Source organism: Bubalus bubalis, chromosome 15, assembly GCF_019923935.1.
Source record: "Bubalus bubalis isolate 160015118507 breed Murrah chromosome 15, NDDB_SH_1, whole genome shotgun sequence".
In the NCBI taxonomy this organism is placed as follows: Eukaryota; Metazoa; Chordata; class Mammalia; order Artiodactyla; family Bovidae; genus Bubalus; species Bubalus bubalis.
The window spans coordinates 79,029,175-79,051,650 of NC_059171.1; the positions used below are offsets into that span (position 1 = coordinate 79,029,175).

At 47.1% G+C, this 22,476-nt stretch overlaps 1 protein-coding gene across 26 annotated transcripts in view; it reads right to left on the reverse strand.

Annotated features, from left to right (window-relative positions):
- PTK2 (protein tyrosine kinase 2) overlaps window positions 1-22,476 on the reverse strand; it is a 193,353-nt gene that overhangs the window by 40,672 nt on the left and 130,205 nt on the right. For 13 of the 26 annotated variants that reach the window (XM_044928887.2, XM_044928886.2, XM_044928883.2 and 10 more), the window contains 9 exons: window positions 19,335-19,418; window positions 18,337-18,354; window positions 12,489-12,545; window positions 11,107-11,127; window positions 10,023-10,120; window positions 7,823-7,907; window positions 4,434-4,534; window positions 1,422-1,537; window positions 536-636 (listed from right to left, as the gene is read on the reverse strand). In XM_044928887.2, coding sequence (XP_044784822.2) covers window positions 536-636; window positions 1,422-1,537; window positions 4,434-4,534; window positions 7,823-7,907; window positions 10,023-10,120; window positions 11,107-11,127; window positions 12,489-12,545; window positions 18,337-18,354; window positions 19,335-19,418 — 681 coding nt within the window. The remainder of the gene's footprint in view (window positions 1-535; window positions 637-1,421; window positions 1,538-4,433; window positions 4,535-7,822; window positions 7,908-10,022; window positions 10,121-11,106; window positions 11,128-12,488; window positions 12,546-18,336; window positions 18,355-19,334; window positions 19,419-22,476) is intronic. The other 13 variants (XM_044928888.2, XM_044928882.2, XM_025264807.3 and 10 more) reach the window with 5 other exon arrangements.

A 22,476-nucleotide genomic window follows, 5' to 3' on the forward strand; every position in this document is an offset into this window, starting at 1 on the left:
CTACCTGTGTTCTTTCCCTTTTCACCTGTGAGTTTTGAGCGTTCTTTCTGTAGCCCAGATAACAGTCTTTTGTTGGGGATGTGGTTAGCAAACATCTCCTCCCACTCTGTAACTGGTGGTCTTTCCATCCATCTGCCCAGGTCTTTTGCAGAACAAAAGGTTTTAACTTCTGATGAGGAACAAGTTATTATTTTTTCCCTTTTATGCATGTTTTTGGTGTCAAATCCAGGGACTCTTCGCCTGGCCCTAGATTCAAAATATTTGCCTCTATTTTTCTTCCTAAAAGTCTCACAGTCTTAGGTCTTGTAACTAGTCTATGATGGGTCTGAGTTAATGTAGAGTGAGTGTAGGTTGCGGGCCGTTTCTTCCCCAGGGATGACCAATTGCTCTAGCAACTTCACCGCAAAGGCTGTCCTTGCTCCACGGACCTGACTACACACCTACGTCAAAGCTCAGCCGAGCACATTAAAAGGTACTTTTTTTAAGAGCTAAAAATCACTGAACATACTTCCTACTTGTCGCTCTGGTTTCTTACCTTTGTAGTAAGTACTATCTTCCATATATCGGGATAATCCAAAGTCTCCTAATTTTACGCAATCATTTGAGGACACCAGAACGTTCCGAGCAGCAATGTCCCTGATAAGGAAGAATGTGGAACAATAAATTTTAATATGAGGGGAAAACCCCACAAATTGATCTACATTATATAAAGACATATAGGTACTCTGAAAGACAGCTTATATATAATACAAACAGGAACTTTATTATACATTGAAAAAGAGAGGTGCTTTTATTGTTTTACTTCAAATATATTCCTTTTGGCAGATATTTACTCACTCAATAATATGGTGATTAGGATCGTGAATAATGGCAAAGAAAATTCTCAAATAATGAAACCACTTTCTACTTTTCATACAATCACACTGCCCACTGCAATAACTGATGGACAGTACAGGGCAGGGTGTGTAACCCTACTGTTACTAACAAATCTCATTAAATACAATTAAAATGATCTTCAGAACACTTGCAACACAAAATACTAGGCAAATGAACTGTAAGGGCTTTCACTTGTACTCAAATGAGAGACCCAGATTAAGAACAGAAATTCTGCACAAGGCCAACAGATGTTACTCATGACGCTATGGTGTCCTAGAAAGTTCCATGACAATATGTTTTAGGTCCACAGTGCCACATAGAGGCTGTCAACAGTATTTGTGGAAGGAACCAGTGATCTGCTTCAAACTCCATGTGAGGAAAACCCCTCAACTGCATGAGTCCCATGCCACGGCACTACACAGCAGGGCCTTCAGCGCCGTCTGTGTAGGGGTCAAGAGGGGCAAAGGGCCTCAGGCACCGTAAGAACCTCCTTCCGCCCACCCCCCGACTCAGAGGCAGCTCATCAGCTTCATGACTGGTCTCACCTGTGTACAAATCTTTTACTCTCCAGATACGCAAGGGCTGTACTAAGCTGATAGGCATATAGGATCAAAGACGCTAGATCCAAACTGTATTTCCTTACTTGCAGAAACGACCGCAGCTTTTTCAACAATGACCAAAAGGAACAAGAAAAATAATTAGTGTCAGAGACTAAAAATCAATAGCAGAAGAGCTACATTCAACAATGATCTGGAAAGGTCCAAATGCATTTTTATGAGAATGCCTTCAATTCTATCCTAAAAGAGAAAAAAACCCCCAAAAAACAGGCATAATGAAAGAGACACATCATCTCAGAAATCATGCCTAATTATTCTTCATTTGAGATCCAATTGCAAAAATTAGAGTCCTCATGATTACAGACACATTTCTGGAAAAATACAGAAAGATGGTTCCAGGGAATGAATAAAGCTGTGGTATAAAATACCACCAGATAATGAGAGCCAGAGAACAAAAAAAAAATCTAGTTACAAAACAAGCCTCCTACACAACCACGGTCAGCCCACCTCCCCAGAACATCCCATGCCCCAGGCCGACCTGAGCACAAGGGGATGAAGACAAAAGGTAGGCAAGAAGTGCCCCCTTCGCCGCCAGGGAATCTTGGGTGAAGAAGGGTAAAATGGTTACGTGTTTACAGGTGTTTAAGCACTAGGCCTATGGGTGCATACTATGACCATCAGGACTAATTCGGCTAAATGCTAATATAGCAAAGAAGGCAGATGAACTCCAATCCTACACAATCTCCCTACACATAAAGTGAAGTGAAGTGAAGTCGCTCAGTTGTGTCTGACTCTTTGCGACCCCATGGACAGTAGCCAACCAGGTTCCTCCGTCCATGGGATTTTCCAGGCAAGAATACTGGAGTGGGTTGCCATTTCCTTCTAGCATTATTAATGATCTAAGCCAGAAGAATTAGCCAATTCTCCAAAAAAAAAAGCAGAAAAATAATGTGAAAAAAAAATTTTACTATGTAAACACTCCATTTTATTTGGAAAGGTGTAGGAAAGGAAGAAGAGAAATCCTAGTGGCCTTAAGATATTTCCATCACCAGAAAGCTTTGTCAGGACTGGAAGTGGCAGGTGACCAAGTGGTTATTTTTTTCCCCTCTCTTGCTGTTGCCTAAAGAACATGCCCAGTGATTTGAGAGTGAAAGAAGCAATGTTAGAGAGGTTTGGGTATATGAATGCTGAATTTAGGTAAATCAGAACCATTGTTTCACCTTTGGGGGACTTCATTTTGCAGTGTCTTTTAGACCATCTAATGTTAGCCACAGTTTCTTCTTAGAGCCTCACAGAGCTGTCATCAGAGCTGGGGAGGAGATCAGGGGGGCCACCAGCAGCGCCCTGTTCCCAGAAGGCAGGGCCGACACCATCATGAGAGGACGACGGGCCCAGGCCATCTCTGATTCCCGGAAACTAAAACCCCAATTCTCACTAAAAGCAAAACTGCCCGGTGTCCAGAAACAAGTAATGTGCACAATGTGTTAGACGGTTAAACTAGTAGATTTCAGCACCAATGTCACGTGCAGACATCTGGAAGGTTTACCCCAAGCAGGGCCCAGGGAGCCGCCTGGAGACGGACAGAGGGCGGGGCCCAGCCGGCCCGCCCATCTGTGACTCAGCGGCCTGGGTGGGGCCCCGCGTCCAGGGGGTGGTGATACACCGACTAGGGAGCGTCTGCCTCCCGGAGGAGTCAAATAAGGACGTCTGCCCACGCTCTGCTACGTTTTAAGAAACCGGATTTAGAAAGATGGTAACAATAACCCTATACAGGAGACAGCAAAAGAGACACTGATGTATAGAACAGTCTTTTGGACTCTGTGGGAGAGGGAGAGGGTGGGATGATTTGGGAGAATGGCATTGAAATACGTATAATATCATATAGGGAACGAGTCGCCAGTCCAGGTTCGATGCACGATACTGGATGCTTGGGGCTGGTGCACTGGGACGACCCAGAGGGATGGTATGGGGAGGGAGGAGGGAGGAGGGTTCAGGATGGGGAACACATGTATACCCGTGGCGGATTCATTTCGATATTTGGCAAAACCAATACAGTATTGTAAAGTTAAAAAAAAAACAAAAACCGGGACTCACGTTAGTTGGTCTGAAAGACACTGCAAAGTGAATTCCCCCAAAGATGAAGCAGTAGTTCTGATTTACCTAAATTCAGCACTCATTTACCCAAACTCCACTAACATTGTTTTTTCCACACTCAAATCAGTGGGTGTGTTCTTTAGGCAACAGCAAGAGAGAGGGAATAAAGAGAACCACTTGGTCACCTGCCGCTTCCTGTCCTGACAAAGCTTTGGGGTGGGAAGGCCCTGCTGCCTGCACTGAGCTGGGGGACTTGGGAATTTAATGAGGGCGCTATACTACTACAGTGAAAGTGAAAATGAAGTCGTTCAGTTGTGTCTGACTCTTGGCGACCCCATGGTCTGTAGCCTATCAGGCTCCTCCATCCATAGGATTTTCCAGGCAAGAGTGCTGGATTGCCATTTCCTTCTCCAGGGGATCTTCCCGACCCAGGAATCGAACCCGGGTCTCCCGCGTCGCAGGCAGACGCTTTACCCTCTGAGCCGGTGGCTCAGAGGGTAAAGCGTCTGCCTGCGACGCGGGAGACCCGGGTTCAACCCCTGGGTCGGGAAGATCCCCTGGAAAAAAGAAATGGCAATCTACTCCAGTATTCTTGCCTAGAGGATCCCATGGACACAGGAGCCTGGTGGGCTATAGTCCACAGGGTCACAAAGAGTCGGACACAACTAAGTGACTACACTATACTACTATAATATGTATATGCACACATATACACACTCTCCTATGTATACTATGAGAGTGTACGTCACACACTTCCCTGCGGGTGCAGGCGCAGTGGATGGGGGGCAGGTACCTCTCCGAGTGTGCACTAGTATATGCACACATACAGACACTCTTATATACTGTGAGAGTGTATGTCACGCACTCCCTTGCAGGTGCAGGTGCAGCAGGTGGGGGGGCGGGTACCTCTCCGAGTGTGCACAGCTCCATGATGATCCAGACCGGGTTCTCTGTTATGACTCCAATCAGCTTCACAATGTGAGGGTGGTCAAACTGACGCATCGTTACTGGGGAGAAACAGGTGTCCACCGTCATTGTTTTGAAGATCTTTCAGTTTCCTGAAGATGAGTTCAGTTAAGACTCGGGGCTAACGGGAGTTCCCTGGGGGTCCATTGGTTAGGACTCAATGCTTTTCACTGGCTGAGAAAACCTCCTCTTCTTTTCCAGGGACAAATCTGACCTGAGGCTAACTTTCCAGGTTTTCCTCTGGAAAGCTGACCGAGCTGGAATGTGTGATTCATTCTCTAAGAAATATCCTTCATGGTAAAACCACCTGATGGGTAAATTGCTGGTGGGGCAGCAGGCGCTTTCCTGAGTGTGAGTGCTGCTGGGCGTCCCCTGCAGGGCCCCAGAGTCTATGCCGGTGGCTTTGAGAGGATTTCTCCTTGACCCGAGAGGCTCTGGCATCCACCGCTGTGGCCGCATCACCTCCCAGCACTATCAGGGCTAAGTAAGCAGTTCCTGGACCACTGTGAGGACTTCCCTGTGGGGAAATGCGAGCATGTGGCTTCCAGGCCTGAACTCCTCTCAGAAAGTCTGACGCCAGACATGGCCTGTGGCCGTCATGTGAGTGTGACTGCTTTGCTGAGCCTAGGATGACCAAGAGGGCCCTGCACAGGTAAACATACCTAGATGTGGGGACCTATTTTTAAGCATGTACACATTTCTAACATCAGGTTAAGGAAGTCACCTGCACAGTACGCTAGAATGACTGAGACGCAGGACAACATTCCTAGAACTATAGAACCTCAAACCTGGAAGCAACTTGACAGGCAACCTAGTGCAGTGGTCCCCCCAAAGCACCTGGATTTCACAGACTACTGAAATGAAAAAAAAATTTTTTTTAATTTTGGGGACCAATTCAGGGTCGACTTTTATGCTGCCAAGCAAGGACACGAGCAACAAAGCAGGAGAAAATGTCTCATCATACCCACTCTAGTACGGAGCCCAGTGTGGACTGCAGCTCAGTGCCGGGTCCATCTGGGGAAGAAAGGCCTCTCTGCTTTCACTCTGGACAGCACACAGCTGACCCTCCATATCCACAGGGGATGGGTCCCAGGACCCCCGGAGGGCAAGCAAAATCTGAGGACGCTCAAGCGCTTCTAAAAACAGCGGAGTATTTGCATGTAGCCTGTGCACAGCCTCCATACACTTTGTCTCCTGTAACACCTAATACAACGTAAACACCGTGTATACAGATGCCAGAGCATAGCAAAGTCAAGTTTTGCTTTTTGGGACTTTCTGGAATTCTTCTCAATATTTTCAACCCACAGTTGGTTGAATCTGTGGATGTAAAACTTGTAGATATGGAAGACTGTATATCCTACCATCGCACCAAGGACCACACTGGCTCTTCTTGCAGACTGACCATACCCTCACTTAAGAGAACTCAAACCCTTAAGGTATTCTCCCCTCAATTTTTTCCACACATCCCCAAAATAGGACCTGTTAGTTTAAAACAAAGAAACAAACAAAAAACACCACACACATCAATACCTGGTGCAAAATCCAAAATGTACCGCTGACAGCCATCTCGTCAGCACAGCTCATCAGTTCAGTGTAGTGTGATGGCCTGGGACAGACATTCAGGAACCCCGCATATTTACTCTTATTTTCAATTGACTTACCATCACTTTCAGTTTCGTGTTACCTTTAACATATAGTTAACAAGCTTTTCTATTTCTTTGGGGTAATCATTAAGAACACTGCACAGAGCAGGGCTAAGAGGAGACCTCGGCCACCAGGAAACTATCCGCAGGACTGAAGCCTGCCAGGCACAGCAGTCTGACTCATCACCCAGGGCCAGGAGTGCGGGCCAGGGTGGCTGCTGGCTTCCACAAACCAGAGTCACTGCCAACAGTCTTGCTCGCTCCTTTTTGAGTTGTTTGTGGCTCTTCCACACTCTGACAGCAGAGCTGAGCAGCAGCGACAGGGACCACCTGGCCTGCAGAGCCCAGGATATTTGGTACGTGGTGCTTTATAGAAAGAGTTTAATGACCCCTAATCTAGGCCATACTGCCACACTTACATGTAGAGCCTGTCAAAGCCCTACAGGATTTTAGGTATACTGCCTGTAGCATGTTTCTCTGAAATTACAGCCTTTCAAAAAGAACAAGGTTGGTTTGACCTGACTACTTACAAAATGCTAAAATTGATTTTTGTAATAATGATTCCAAATCACAATACCTACTCGCAAAAATTTTAGAGAAAGGTAAGCAATTTTCTAAAACGTGCATTTTTGAAAATATATAATGCACTTTACCACCAAAGGAAAGCACACAGGCCGTTAGGTGCTGCTGGCTGACACACAGCCTATGTTTCCTCAGCCTCGGCGCCCTGAAGAAGCGCACTTGCTGAGACGGAAGTCATCGCCAGGCCCTGCCTCATACTCCAGTCAAGGACCAAAGAACGGGATCAGGACTTCCTCTGACTTGACTCATGAAGTGACCATCTGGTTTATTCCACCACTTATCACTTATTGGGCTGCTGGGTGGTAAATATTTATTGAAATTCCATGTACATGTGATGAAAGACACCAAGATTCATTCATGCAACCAAAAGCTACAACCACCTTCTGTGAGTTAAGCCCTGTGTTGGCTCTGGGGCTGAGCCGTGAGCAAAACAAACACGGCCCCTCTCCCCACTGGGACTTACAGTCTAGAGGGAGAGAGAGGCATCGTGTATTTAATTATGGACACTTGGGAAGGGAAAGACCAGGCTCCCGTGACAAAGCCTCTGAACGAGAGACCCTTCAACTCTGCTGGTCGGGAGGAACAAGCCCAGTGGAAGCAGGATGAAGGACCCAGCCAGAGGCAGGCAGGAAGGAGCCAACATGTGCACACAGGCAGGACCAGGGCCTGCTTTCCGCAGGGCTGTCCTCAGGAGAGGACCTGACTCTACAGCGGGCCCTCAGGATGGTCTGGGCCCTGCTCCCTGCTCATCCTCGGGTTCCATCCTGTAGGGACTGTGTCTGTCCTGCTCACCGCCCAACTCCTGGACCTGTGGGCATCACTACGTCCGCCCAAGCCCAGAGTGGAGATAGTTATGGTACAAAGTGCCAGGGGATGAAGGGGCAGTTAGTCAATCTGCCTTCACACCCCAAATGTGACAGCCGCCCTGGAGAACTCTGTACCCATGAGCCTCAGCAAATACAGGTATGAACTGCATGGCAACAGAATAAATGTAGCTGCCTCATAAAAGTCAAAAACATTGTTTTTCTTACTTCTTCAGAGACTGTTTGGATTTCACAGACAGAAAGTCAAAATGGAGTCTCACAGAAATGTCTAGAAACTTACAGGCTTCTTGAAGGAACTTCTCTCTCACACTGTCCGAAGTACAGTTTTTACATGTTTTAATTGCAACTGCCAAAGCTGGATTCTCCTGTGATGGGGACACATGGAACAAGAGGTCTCTGTGTTAATCAGTGGGCACGTTCAGGAAAGGCGGTTTATTCCGCAACTCTGTGGATTCTGGATCAGACAGAATCAGAACTATAAAATCTTAACAGTGGGAGGAACACTTAAAATCCTCTGTAGAAAATCCCCAGAAAGCAGACATGCAAGTGAAACGCTGCAGGTTACTCGTGTCCCACAAACACCCACCCACCACCCATGGTGCCTCCGGGACTCCTGCAGGGGCTCAGGCTGCACCAGAACAAGGGCCGGCAACCCAGTGCACCACCAGCTGATATCCCAGCGGAGGATGCGGACAGACACCGTGAACGAGGTGCTGAGACGTCGCAGAGGTTAGAAGGTAAGCTCCTGGAAAGACAGCGGAGAGGGGACGAGAGCAAAGACCTGCTGGAGGGGCGGGGGCGGCCCTGTGGCTTCTACCCTGAGTGAGAGCTCCCCATCCCGGGGCAGGGTCTGGGCAGAGGAGGGCCCTGCTGACCTTGGCCAGGAAGGAACGCTCCAGGGAGGTGAGCGGAGGTGTGGATGTGGAGGGCTGGGGGGTAACGGGGGAGAGGATGCCAGGCTGGGCAGGAGAGGGCAAGCTGGGGTCTCTGAAGCTGACCAGAAGCCCAGCTCTGAATGTGACGGTCTTGAGATGTGGTTGGGACAGCGAGTCACACTGGGGAGTGGGCATCAGCACTGGGTGGGGCAGGGAGGGGTCCTGGAGGCAGCCACAGTTCAGACAGTGTTGGAAGCACGGGCTAGACAAACCCCACAGGGAGAAAAAGGTGTGAAGACGGCACCCCCCAGCCCCTCCACACCGAGAGGTCAGGGAGAGGGGCAACACGCCAAGGTGCAGGGGGTGGTGAGAAACCTAGAAAACACGTCACCCTGGGAGCCAAAGAAGCTGAGCTTCCTCATCCAAGTTCAAAAGAAAAGCAAGAAATAGGAGGTCACTTCACGCAAATCAATTCAAAAAACACCAGGGAAGATTTTAACTGGAAATGTATGTGTTTATCCTATCCTTGGCTTTGGGTGGTCCCTTCCAGAACCATCTATTTCTCTTATTTCAGGTGCCCTGTTCACCCAAAAAAAAAAAAAAAAAAAAAAAAAACCACCTCATTAGAACAGCAACCTGATTCATAGTATGTGTTCAATAAATATTTGTGGAATTAACAAACACTTTGAATATTATTCTTTTAAATGGAAAGGCTCACTTACAAGTCATGACCAGGGTGCATCTTTTTTTTTGCGTATCTTAAAAGTACCCTCAATTGCATTAATTTGTTTTAGATTTCATGCTAACTGCACACTGTGATTCTAGGACATGCTCTCAAGCAAGAGTGACATAAATGGCCACAAGACTGTAACACAGACTCAGGGGACTGCAGTCCCTCTCCGACCCTGAGGGAGGTGTGCCCATGTGGCAGGACCACTCTGGAGGGAGCGGTGGCCAGGCCCCCAGAGGAGAGCAGCCGGCTGGCACAGAGGTCTGTCTGCTGAACGCCTGAGCTTGGAGCCTTCTGACAGTCTCCAGTGACATACCACACTGCTCTGAATTTGAGACGGCAAACTTCTAGGACCAGCACCATGACTTCTACCTCTGTGTGAACCTAAGGCTGACTGATATATTTCAGAAATGATACAAAATGCCCATTTTTACAAGAGAACTGAATAACAACAGAAACTTTTGTAAGACCATAAATCAGTCACTCCTGTCAATTCACATTCAAATATTGAACATGGTGCTTTCTTAAGACAGTAAAGAAATGCAAACGAAGCACTGCCCTCTAAAGATGCATGGCTTCAGATGGATGCTAAGCCTGAGATTTCCGGGGCACCATGTGGGCAGAGGGCTATAGAACTGTTACTGATGACAGAGGCTGAATGAAAGATTAGCACGAATAAAAGACAGACCCAGCTCTCAGGAGCTAATTTTGCCAGTTTGGGTTTCTGAACATAGCAAGTGAATTGACGTATATGATAAGCCTTGCAGAGAACAATGGCAAATACCCTGAAGAAGCAGGGCCTCATGAGGATAGACAGGAGCAGGCCATGCAGGAGGCGGCACAGGCACGGTGGGGGGCCACCCGACAGGACCTACCGGGCTCGTGTAGGTGCCCTGGTGCACATCTCCAAACTGGCCCTCTCCGATGCACCGGCCGAGTTCTATTCTTTCTCTCTGAATCTCGTAGTCCCTGGCTGCAAAACACGATCCACACACCAGAAGACACTTCAGTGCAACATCCCCAGTGCAGAAAACATGGGACACATTTCATCACCATCGATGAGTAAGAATTTCACTGGTGGCACATCATTCTATGAAAATGCTTTAAACAGAGTGGAATTCTCTTAAACGAGTATTTTAAAAGGAATTTATGTAACTGTTACGGCACTGCTTAAATTATCAAAACGATGCGTTTTATACAAGGTAGGGTTTTTTTTTACATATTTTTGAATGTCTGATTCAGTTGATTAATTCAATAGTCTGCTAAATAATTGCTCCAACTTTAAGTTTATATATGTTTGATTAATATATACTATTAGTTCAGGTATTAATATATGAAGTCTAAAAACTGGTTATTTAAAGCAATTATTTCACAAGTAACTAAAATCTGTAGACATGGAGGGAAAAAATTGTGGCATGAGTAAGTTTGTTTTTTAAAAGTTTAAGAGTGTTCCACTTCATTATAATCCTATCTATATTATTCACGGAGCTAAACGAGTTTAAAGAGGTAGCTTCTAGGACCAGCTTTAAGTCAGAAAATTTGGGAACAAGGTTGAATGTATCACATAATAGATTACGAGTATTTTATACTTTTGACAGCATCAGCCTCAAATTAATGTAATCAATTGTCATGATTTATACAAATCCAATTATTTGTAGGCACATGGAAAGAAACTACCCACTTGGAACCTAGGAGATGATTCTAATCCAATGACCTGCTTGGTATTTTGATTTCTTCTAATTTGTCAAATTAGAAATCACATGGAAAATTCAACCCAAATTTTAGATGGTCATTTTCCTCTTTAAAATCACTTTAGCTGGTAGTTCCATTGATTTAACAGCATGAGTAAACCAATGAAAAAGTTTAAAAATAAAAGTTAACTGGAAACTGAGACATCCCGTATCATTCCATGGGTTGCAATTGCAAGCAAATGCAGTTATTTTAAAGGAATCCTGTTACCTTCATCTATTCCATAGCTTTCTGTATAGCAATTAAGAGAGAAAAAAAGTGAAGACCTTGCTTAGAAATAACTAATAGCAATCAGGTTAACAACAACAAACTCGGAGAGTACATTTCAATATTTACTTTGTCAAATATTTTGACTACTAACATGAGTCAAAAAAGAGGACCAAACACAAGTGACAACACAATATCCTCAAGCTAACGCAATGTGATACACAGTGCTTTGCATTTCTATCCCACAAACTCCTTATACGATAACCCATTTTTCTGGGGTTTAGATAAAAGCATGTTGGACATCTACTACTCAACTATGAATAATATACTAATTAAAATTTGGATAGTCTGCAAGAATGTACAAAAGACTAAGTGGCTAACCAAACCTTGAAACCAAAATTTAAACATTTCTCCAAATTGCTACCGTGAGTCACAGTAAACCCATTTAAGTCTCAACTCTTGCCTCCGTTTCAAATCACCAACCCAGGAGCCCTTAGAAAGAAGTTCAGCTCCCCCACCCCCACCTTTTTCCCCACAGGATACCCACAGGGTTGAGTTGGACTGGGCTATTTCTCTCTATTTTGGTATATCTCAACATGTGTAGGAAATCTATTGAGAACAACTTTCAAAATATTTATACAACAGGGTAAAGCACCTGAAACATTTTACAAACACACAGAGCTTTACTAAAACCAGGATATTAGATGCTGAATTATTAGGCCTCGAAGGCTTAAGGAGGACTCCTAGTCAGGCCTCTTTTACAGGTAGGGTTAACTTTTTTTTTTAATTGAGACACGCCCTTGAAATTTTCCAGAGCTGGGACTATATACACCCCACCTGGAGAGCTGGGGTTCCCAGGCCCTCCTCACCAGCTTGCCGCACGGCAGAGAAGCAGAGGCGACACTGCCGGGCTGCTGCGGGGGCGAGGGGCGGCGAGGAATCCTGCTCTCCCCACACCTCCCACCCCAAGCTGGAAGGACTGGACGCAGGAAGCTCTTTGTAATTGCTTAGTCAAGGGCAATAAGAAATGAAACCTCAGAGGGGAAATGTGATTCATTAAAAGGTGTGCATTCAAAGAACTGTATGTGTGTGTGTGTGTTTAAATACTAATTTCCTACAGACAGGAAATGCTTTAATCATTAAAGGTTATATATTATCACAGAGCAAGAAGACAAGATTACAAAATCCCCATAACTGAACTGACTTACGATAGATATTTGAGTTTCAGGCTTCTGACCTGGCAGTGGGCACGGAAGGCTGCAGAGAGTATTTCTACTACGAACTCAATAAGCTATTAAAAGGACAATAAACATCTAAAACATTTAAACACAAGATATTTAAAACTCTGTCAAATTTGAACAGGAGCAAAACCAAAAGCTACTCACTGGAGGGCATGGTGTAAGTGTCCTCTTCATCTATGATCTCGGCATAATCGTCCGTTTCTGTAGGACAGGAAACATGTATGTTGGAAGAGGTTAAATCTCCGACCCCCTGGCCTTGAACTAATTTGAGAAGGCAAAATGATCTGCCTGCATCCCCTGCTATGCTGACATATTCTTACAACACTATGACTCAATTTTTGTGCACACATGAGTCATTTATGGAAATAAAGGTGACATCATGGTCCACCATGTCATAATACACAGACTTGTTCCTCAGAGAGCACACAGACTGACACAGAAAACCCTTGTGGAAAACAGAAGACAGGAAACGACTGTGTGCACGACTCAAACGCACCAAGCGGCTGGGCTGACTGTGAAGCCCGCCTCCCTACACCCAGCACAGGCGTAGAGCCCCACCGCCGTCTGCTGGGGCTTCTCCAAGCACAGCTCAGACTTCATTCGCAACCAGACCTCACAGCATATTCTCCATGTTCTTCAGAAAACAAAATGGCATGTGGACGTTTGAGATACCTTACTTTATCTGTTCAGGGTGAAAGCAACCCAGGAATTGCTCTTGTAACTTTTCACTCAGATATCTGAACAGTGTCTATTCATGTCAAAAGGGTAAAAGATGTGTCAAAAATAATAAAATCAGAATAGCATAGAAATCGAGTTCTTCTCTGGTGTAAGTTCCAATGCTTCCACCAATTCCTCTCCGTAATGCAGGAACTTAACGACCCATCTCCATATTAATGGCGGGAAAACTCCTTTTGAGGAAAACACGCACTCACTTGGATAATAATTACACTGGAAAATCACTCGGGTCTTCTCTGTTTTTCTCGTACTGGAAAGAGGAAAACCTTGAGTAGCTCTGTGCACAGGGTTTAAGCTGCTGGGCCAGGAGAGGAGGCTATAAGTTCTAAAGAATTAAAAGGCCTCTCTTCTGTGCTGTCATTATCACTTCATTCAGATATTAAAATTATAGAAACCAAAGACAATAGAGACTATATACTGTTTATAGTCACTAGAACATCAACTGTTCTGCATACTGCTATGCTAACAACTGAGATCAAATGTAAAAGTAGTTCGAAGAATTCATTTCTCAATTGGTCATCATCATTAAAAGTAATTCAAGTAACAACAAATTCAACTGACAGAACATAAAGTCCATAAACAGGCATTCCTTTAGGTATTTGGCAAATGTGACCTATTCCTAAGCCCTGTATGACAGGTGGATAATTTATGTTATTCTTACGTGTTTATAAATATTACTACTTTCAGGATTAAAGAAAAAAATTATTTAATCTATCCCACACCTTACATTCCTACATTTCTCTCTCCTATCCTGTTCTCAGGACATCCTGTTCTCAGTGGATACCAGGAGTGGTGGTGGTTTCTAGGTCCGCAGTCTTGCTTTTGTGTAAGGTGGCTGGGCGGAAACTGTGAAATGAAATTTGGGGACAGAGTGTGCCGCCAAGGCTGGGGTGAGGAAGAGGGACTAAGTGGGGGACCGTGTCAGGCTAAGGCCACACAGGCGGACCTCAAACGTCCACACTGTCGGCAACGTGGCGACTTGATCTCCTGCACCCAGAGACCCACCCCCACGGTCCTCTTTCACATACACCACACACCCACCCCCCTTGGAGGCAAAACACATTAGCTGACCCTGAGGAGGCTGGAATCTGCTGCAAAACTGCCCAGAACTCTGGCTGTGCCTCCCTCCCCCAGCCGCCCTGTTACCAGAGCTGCCCTGGAGTCATCATCAGCCCCTGCCCTGGGCTCTCGGCTCCACTAAGATGTCAGGGGCCCAGGACTCAGTGGGCTTCCCAGGGCCGCCGGGGCCCCTGTCGGCCTGTCCTTCATTTCCCTTAAAGAACAGTGTCTGCCACCTGCTCAGAGACCCCTCCTGGCCCCCAGCCACTCTCAATCGCGCTGCCCGACGTGCTCTGCTCAGGGCCCGTCACTACCAGCTCTCCGCTGGTCCTCTGGCTCTTGGGAGTGGAGCCCCCGGGCAGCGGGCCCTGCTGCAGCTCATCCACTGTCCTGTTCTCAGCCTGCAAACAAGAGCCGGCACTGGGGAGGCGCTGGGTGAGCGCTCACTGAACAGAAACAAGGCATGCACTCCAGGCACACAAGGGGGGCCGCGAGCCTGAGGCAGGGGGGACAGGCCAGGCAGAGCTGCACGCGGGCACCCACAGCCCAGTCTGTGCTTCAGGGGTGCCCTCACGTGTCCGATGAGAACACGTCCACCTGCGGGGGTTGTCATGAGGATCACAGAGACACACATCAAGCTGCAGTGGGCCCTGAAGACAACAGGTGACTGAGGGCTGCGATCTCCTTGGTGCCCTCTGCTTCTGAGGCCTCACTGGCAGGAGCCCTCTGGGTGGGGCTGCAGCGGCTCCCAGGACTGCCTCTTTTTATAAAACCCTCAGCAAAGAGACAACCTCTGAACTGTTCTCAGGGAGAAAGAAGAAGAAGGCTCATACATCAGGCTGGCACACAAAACTGATTTGGGAAAAAAACAAGCTGCATACACTTTCGTTTACACCATCACAAGAAAGAGTCTGCAGTTTTTGTGTCTTGGTGCGATGTGAATGCTACAAAAAAAGCTCTGGGGATTATCCAAAACACCCGGGCATCACTCGTGATGAATGTGGGTGTGGATACTGTGACACCAGGTGAACAGGGAGCTCTCGCTGCTGTGTTCTTCTCAGGCTGGTTCTCACGGGGCAGGGCCAACACTGGTGAAGGCACACGCACCTACGAAGGTTTACCGTGACCTTCTACGTAAGGCTTTTCAAGTGAGATACTTGGTGGATTTCCCCAAGAACTCTTGATATGGAACTGTTCTACTTTCCATTTTTCTTTCCTGGTTTTTAGGATGATGGGCTAGTACAACACTGATATGAGAGGCACTTTTACATACTCAACGGTCCCTGAACAACTGGAGTCCACTCTGAAACCATCTGGCTCCCAAATATGGTAGGAGGAAAACATAAGGGAAAAGGAGGCAGGTTGAAAGATCTCGGCACAAATGAAGGGAAGAGCTGTGTGTGCTCCACTTAATCATGGTGGCCACGGCTAACGGAGACCTGGGCACCTGCCAGACACCATCACAAACAATACACACACCACTGCTTAACCTCGGGAAAATCGTACATGGTGGGTCCCGCTCTCATCATCCTGTTTCCCAGGCTGGAACCCGAGGCCCCCAGAGGCACTGGAGGGGCCCTGTAGGAGGGCGCCCGGGCCACTGTGTTCTGAGCTCTGCTCTTTGTCACCTTCCGCGTTTCTGGGGGCTTCGTCTTGTGAGACCAGACCCCCTGCGTCTTGAGACCTCAGCACGCTCTCCTAAGTGTGCTTGGGGACTTCACCCCCGATGTGGCTCCAGCTTTGCTCCAGGGCTGTGCCCAGGTAGGCTTTTGTGGGTCTGTGTACTTGGGAGACAATTTCAGACCATGAGTTGAATATTTCAAAATGAACACTCTGAAAAATGGAGGCCTCTGAAACCATGGGTAACACTGTAATCCGAAAGGTTTTTCAGACCATGAGTTGAATATTTCAAAATAAATACTTTGAAAAATGGTGACCTCTGAAACCCTGGATAACACTGTAATTTACAGTGTTTGGTTTCACAGTATGTGGTAAAATAAAAATGATGGGAAGACATGTTAAAAGGACAGAAACTGACAACTGAAATGAGGAGAGAAAAGTATCAAGTTCTCATTCTCAAAGATGGTGAGTGAGACCTAGTAAAGTCGCTCCAGAAACCTGGACACGCACACGGGTTCTGCTCTGTCACCCAAAGGCCTGATGCCTCTGGAGTCCCTGGGAAGGGCCAGTCTGGAGAGCAGGAGGGAGGGGGCAGCGGACACTTGGCTGTAAATATCAGAACTGGACCAGGATCTGCAGCCCACCAACCTCCCGGGTGCCCTCAGTCCCCTGGTGGGGAAGGGGGCGGGCGGTGCGAGTCTGCCCCCACCTACACTGGCCGGGCCTGTTGCCCTCGGGGGGCCTGAGGACGCACCACCCCCAGAGCAGCACGTGCAGGGGGACGCCACTGCCCAGCAGTGCAGTGCGACTGAGCGATCACAGCTCCTCACACCACCTGGACAGGCGAACCTGCGGTCAGCCTTGGGAGGCCACACGGACAGCAGGCGGAGGGGGTGGGGGCCGGGGGAGGAGGGCCTTCAGGAAGCCAGGAAGGGTGCTGCTTTGCTCTGTGACGTTAACCAGCTCTGTCACCTGCACCAGGGTCGGCACACTTTTTCTGTACAAGGTCAGAGAGTAGGTATTTTAGACTTGCTGCTCACAGTCTCCACTGCAACCACTTAACTCTGCCGCTTAAATTGCAGGGGTGAGCAGACTGGTCATGACTGAAGGTATAACTGTGTTCCAGTGAAACTTACTGATGGACACGGAAATCTGAATTTCACATAGTTTTGATGCCACATTCTTTGATTTTCCTCTCAGCCATTTAAAAATACATAATAAAAAAATTCATAATAATCCTTTTTAGCTCAAGGAGCAATACAGAAACAGGGGTGGGCTATAATTGGACTTTGGGCCTTAGTTTGTGGATCCCTGCCTTAGACTCAGGGATTAAACCCTTAGGGCTCAGCAGATTCACCTGTAAAATAAGGATAATACTCACCCTGATTCATAGTACTGGGAAATCCAAATGTGGGGAAAATGCACCAAAAAGTTTTCTTTAGATAAACAACGTGGTAATAACCACTTGCTTGTACTCATCTGTTTAAATTTGTATGTTTTCACAGTAATCCTCAAACCACCTCCGAGGCCTTCTACACATGAAGACTCCAGGGGGCAAGTGCTTTGCTGCACGTCACCCAACTGGCGAGCTGGCGAGGCTGGAGCCTGGGCCCTGCCACCCATCCAGCAGCCCTGGACAGTCAGTCTCTCACCCCTCTGCTCACCAGTGAAGACAACACCTAGCTACACTCGGAATCCCTGCTGGGGGACTCGCCAGTCACACAGATAAAGGGCAGACACACAGGGAACCCTCCACGGAGGAGCTTCCAGCCAGCCACCACCAAGCAATCAGCCGGGACACAGAGCGCAGAGCTTCCGGCTGCAAGGCCCGGGAGGCAGACACCCTCCCCATCACACGTACCTCAGCCCTTTCGCTGCAAGCACTTTGCTCATAAGGATCACGTCACCAACCCGACAGGCAGGAGCACAGACGGAAGCTTCAGTCAAAGCATTTTTCTCATTGAATAGTGAGGAAAAGTGTAGTCTCCCTTAATTTTAGTTTATAAAATCTCACTCCTTATTATAAAAGAGTACAAAGCTTCATGCAGGCAGCACACAAGGGAAATGAAAACAAGACACTGCACGCGACTTTTAACTTTCCAGTTTATGGAGCGGTGTCCTCGGCTGCCTGAAAAACAACCGCTGCAGACAGTTCCGCAGTTGCTTCAGTCTCTGTGACTCTTAGAAATCACTTTTCCTCCTTTCCTTCCTGCCACGCCACTCCCAACTATACACACGAATGTGGCAAAGTGTGTGACCCTCTCCCATTTACTGAGGAATCAAACAGTTTTGACAATTTCCCTTTACCTCTAGTTCTAATAATGAGATCCCTAAAATTCTCTATGAACATGCACAACTCAAGTTTACCAGTGAGACGTGGTAAAGAAGCCGACAGTGACCCTTCTTCGGTTGAAGCCCTGAGCAACTCTAAAGAGATCACCGGTTCACACCATCACTGGTTTCACACATGCTCTGTTGGATCTAAGCCACATTTTGCCTTTCATTAAAAACTGAGTGGTATTTATATCCATAAATAATCATCTCACATTAGTAACACAAACGTGAAAATAAATATTACCGTCCCCACTAATTTCATCTGTGGATCCGGGTGGCATGCAAAGAAAGGGAGAGGAAGGGAAAGGGGAGGGGAGGAGAAAGAGGAAGGGAGGGGGAGAGAAGGGAAAACACTATTAAAATGACAAGCAAATCAAAGTGTAAGGAAAACACAAAAACCAGCCCCACCCCAGTCTAATTCAGAAGGTAAAAGAAAGACGGCAGGATGGAGGAGTCAGCGTGTTTACTTGACTTGAGGGCATTAGTGCGAGTGTGAAGCCTCCTCACATTACCCCAGGAAAACAGCAGTTTAGGTGCATTTCTGCCGCATTAAGCAAAGCTAATTTGATTGCTTCTCACCGTTAAATGTTAAAGACAAGTCTACTATCCTCAAAGGAATATGCATCCTCTTGGACAGAGATGGGAATCACGGGTCATTAGTGGGTGCGCAGGGAACAGCCCTCAGAAGGCCTCCGCAGGGAGCCCCGGGGCTCCCGCCGCTCCTCCTGGGGCTCTGCCGATGCACTTCCACTCACATCTACACAGCGTCTGCAGAAGGACCGTCCTGGTTGCTACACCCTCACCATCTCCCTCTCCTAGATAACGCTCCCGGGGCCCTGGCTGCCCGTCCTCTGCAGCATCCCTGAGTATCTGCCCACGAAGCAGGTGAGGAGACCCCGGGGCTCACTGGGACCATCCTCCTCCATCACTCACATGCCGTGTTAGGATACCCACGAGGCAAAGGTGTGGTACCTGCCGGCCCCTTTGGGAAAACACTGAGATCACACAGGAAGAAGACTCCTCGCCCTGTCATGCATTTAAACACCAGTGAACAGGCAAACAGAGTCTTCTATCAGGACGGCCCACAGACAGTCACCTTGAACCCCAGCCCACAGCCCCTGCCGGGCAGCACTGCACTGACCCCGGGGCAGGCACCATCTACAAGCATCGTTAGGCTGCCGCCTGGCCGCTGTGATCAGCTGCGGTTAAGAGGAGAGCCTGTGCAAAAGCTGAGTGCAGTACCCGCAGAAGAAGGTTCGTGGGCACAGAAGACCAAGGGGAGGAAGCGCCTAGCCTTCTTAACCTTAGGATGGCAGTGACTGACTCCTTATACAGAGGCAGGAGAAGGGAAGAGAAAAACAGAAACACATTATTTCAATACCAGAGAAAACTTATGTTACATTGTAAAGCATAGCTATAAAGACAAGTACAAAGTTGCAATGCTTTTATGTGACTACTGGTACACTTGATTTCTTAATATAATTGACTTGAGAGACATATTAATATTTTAAAATGCAGTTTTCCGTCTTAGGAAAGAGTAGCACTAGATACTGAAACTTTCAGCGAGACATGAAGAGGTCGGCCAGATCCAAAGCCAGCGGAGCGAGCAAAGGTACAGATGCCTTTACGAAGAATAAAGCTGACACACAACGGCACAAGCAACAAAGACCGACGGACACAGGCTCTCGTGAGCAGCTAACGTTCAACCTCAAAGAGAACAGTGTGGAGAACTAGCAGCTCTTGATTTGTAAAAGAGCTTTACCAGCACTTTCCCCCAAACCATCAGCAAAGACACAGACCTTAAGTGTACACCTCAAATAAACTGCTTTCACATAAAAAACTGGAGCCAGGGTATCTGAACACAAGGCTCCGAAGCCCTCCGTCTACCAGCATCCGCTCCTCATTCACTGTCATTCATGTACTGAAAACTCTCTTGAAAGCCAACTCTCTGTCAGGCATCAGGCACTTGCTGGATGAACTAGACGCACGCCAGCCCTCCTGGAGCTGGAGACATGGCAGCTGCAATGCGGCGAGGGCGGCAGCGGACACGTGGCAGTGGGGTCAGTACAAGGGCGGCCCAGCCCTCTGATAGGCACGGGCAACGCCACGTGACGGAGAAGACGCGGCTCCACAGGCTCCCGTCAACAAAGGTGAGGACTCCAGGGGTGGGCCCGGGGAGGGCAGGGTCAGGATGAGGATGGCGGCAGCTTGCTGCCATCAGTCCACGTTAGGAGCGGAAATGAGAAAAATGGGAACAATTTGGTCACATTTCCGCAGGGTGTGTTGTGATCTCAACAACGTGAGTCCTTGAGATCTGCCCACCTGCCTCCCTCAGCCCATACCCAACTCCCTGACCAAACTCCTCTCAACCTTAACGACCAGAGTACAGGAAATTCAGGAATACAGGGGTCAGAGAGCGACCTGCTCAGCACAGCGTCACAGAACTGCAATCGGCCAGACTCAGGGCGTGGGGCGCAGTGTGAGGGACGTGATTTCCTCCACAGATAAATACAGACAGTGCACAGAGACTGGAGGAGCACACAGCCAAGCTCACCCAGCACCGCTGGTCTGACCCCCGCCTGGACGACACCAAGTGGGACAATGCCTTAAAACCAAGGAATCGCAACACGGACTGGACAGTTGGCATTAAGGAATTACTGTTAGCTTTCTTACAGTATAATAAAACTGCTTTTAAAAAGTCTTCATCTTCTAGAAACACTTACAGATGACTATGCCTTAGAGGTGCTTTAAGACAATCGGGGGCGGTGGTTTAGTCTCTAAGTTGTGTCCGAGTCTTTGCGAGTCCATGGACTATAGTCTGTTAGGCTCCTCTGTCCATGGGACTCTCCAGGCAAGAATATTGGAGTAGGTTGCCATTTCCTTCTCCAGGGGATCTTCCCGACCCAGGGATCGAATCCAGGTCTCCTGCGTTGCAGGCAGACTCTTTACCAACTGAGCTATGAGGGAAGACAATCAATGAGGAATAAGAGGCTGGAGGCAGGGATGAAGTGACTGGATTTTAGTTACTGAATCTGGGTGATGAGTATCTGGAGATTCACTACCTAGTTCTACTCTCTCTACTTCTGTATTATATTTGGAAATTCCCAGGATAAAGAGTTAAAAAGCTAAAAATTCAAAAGCACAATATCCATTCATTCACATGATCCCTTGCATGTAAAAATATATACATTTTATCTTATATAATGCAGTTTGATTTTTAATAAATTCCACAATTATTATGCATCCATGACACATGACTAGAAAGCCATGAGGTCAAATTCCGGAATTTATATTTTAAAAGTTTCAAGCCTTCCTTTAAAATTTTTCTCTATGAATGAAAAAAAAAATAAAATAAAATAAAAAACAACCAATCCCCAAAATTGGGTCTTTGGACAATATCTGTTTTTATATTTAATACGATGATACTTGGGCTTCTTGTATTAATAATAATAAATTTTAAGATTATCAAAGTTTATTCATTCAGTTCAGTTCAGTCGCTTAGCCGTGTCTGACTCTTTGCAACCCCATGGATTGCAGCCGGCCAGGATTCCCTGTCCATCACCAACTCCCGGAGCTTGCTCAAACTCACGTCCATCGCATCGGTGATGCCATCCATCCATCTCATCCTCTGTTGTCCCCTTCTCCTCCCGCCTTCAATCTTTCCCAGTATCAGGATATCTTCCAATGAGTCAGCTCTTCACCATCAGGTGGCCAAAGCACTGGAGTTTCAGCTTCAGCATCAGTCCTTCCAATGAATATTCAGGACTGATCTCCTTTAGGATGGACTGGTTGGCTCTCCTTGCAGTCCAAGGGACTCTCAAAAGTCTTCTCCGACACTACAGTTCAAAAGCATCAATTCTTTGGTGCTCAGCTTTCTTTATAGTCCAACTTTCACATCCATACATGACTACTGGAAAAACCATAGCCTTGACTAGATGGACCTTTGTTGGTAAAGTAATGTCTCTGTTTTTTAATATGCTACTTAGGATGGTCATAGCTTTTCTTCCAAGGAGGAAGCGTCTTTTAATTTTATGGCTGCAGTCACCATATGCAGTGATTTTGGAGCTCCCCGAAATAAAGTCTGTCACTGTTTCAATTGTTTCCCCATCTATTTGCCATGAGGTGATGGGACCGGATGCCATGATCTTAGTTTTCCGAATATTGAGTTTTAATGCAACTTTTCACTCTCCTCTTTCACTACCATCAAGAGGCTCTTTAGTTCTTTGCTTTTTGCCATAAGGGTGGTGTCATCTGGGTATCTGAGGTTATTGATATTTCTCCTGGCAATCTTGATTCCAGCTTGTGCTTCATCCAGCCTGGCATTTCGCATGATGTACTCTGCATATAAGTTAAATAAGCAGGGTGACAATATACAGGCTTGACG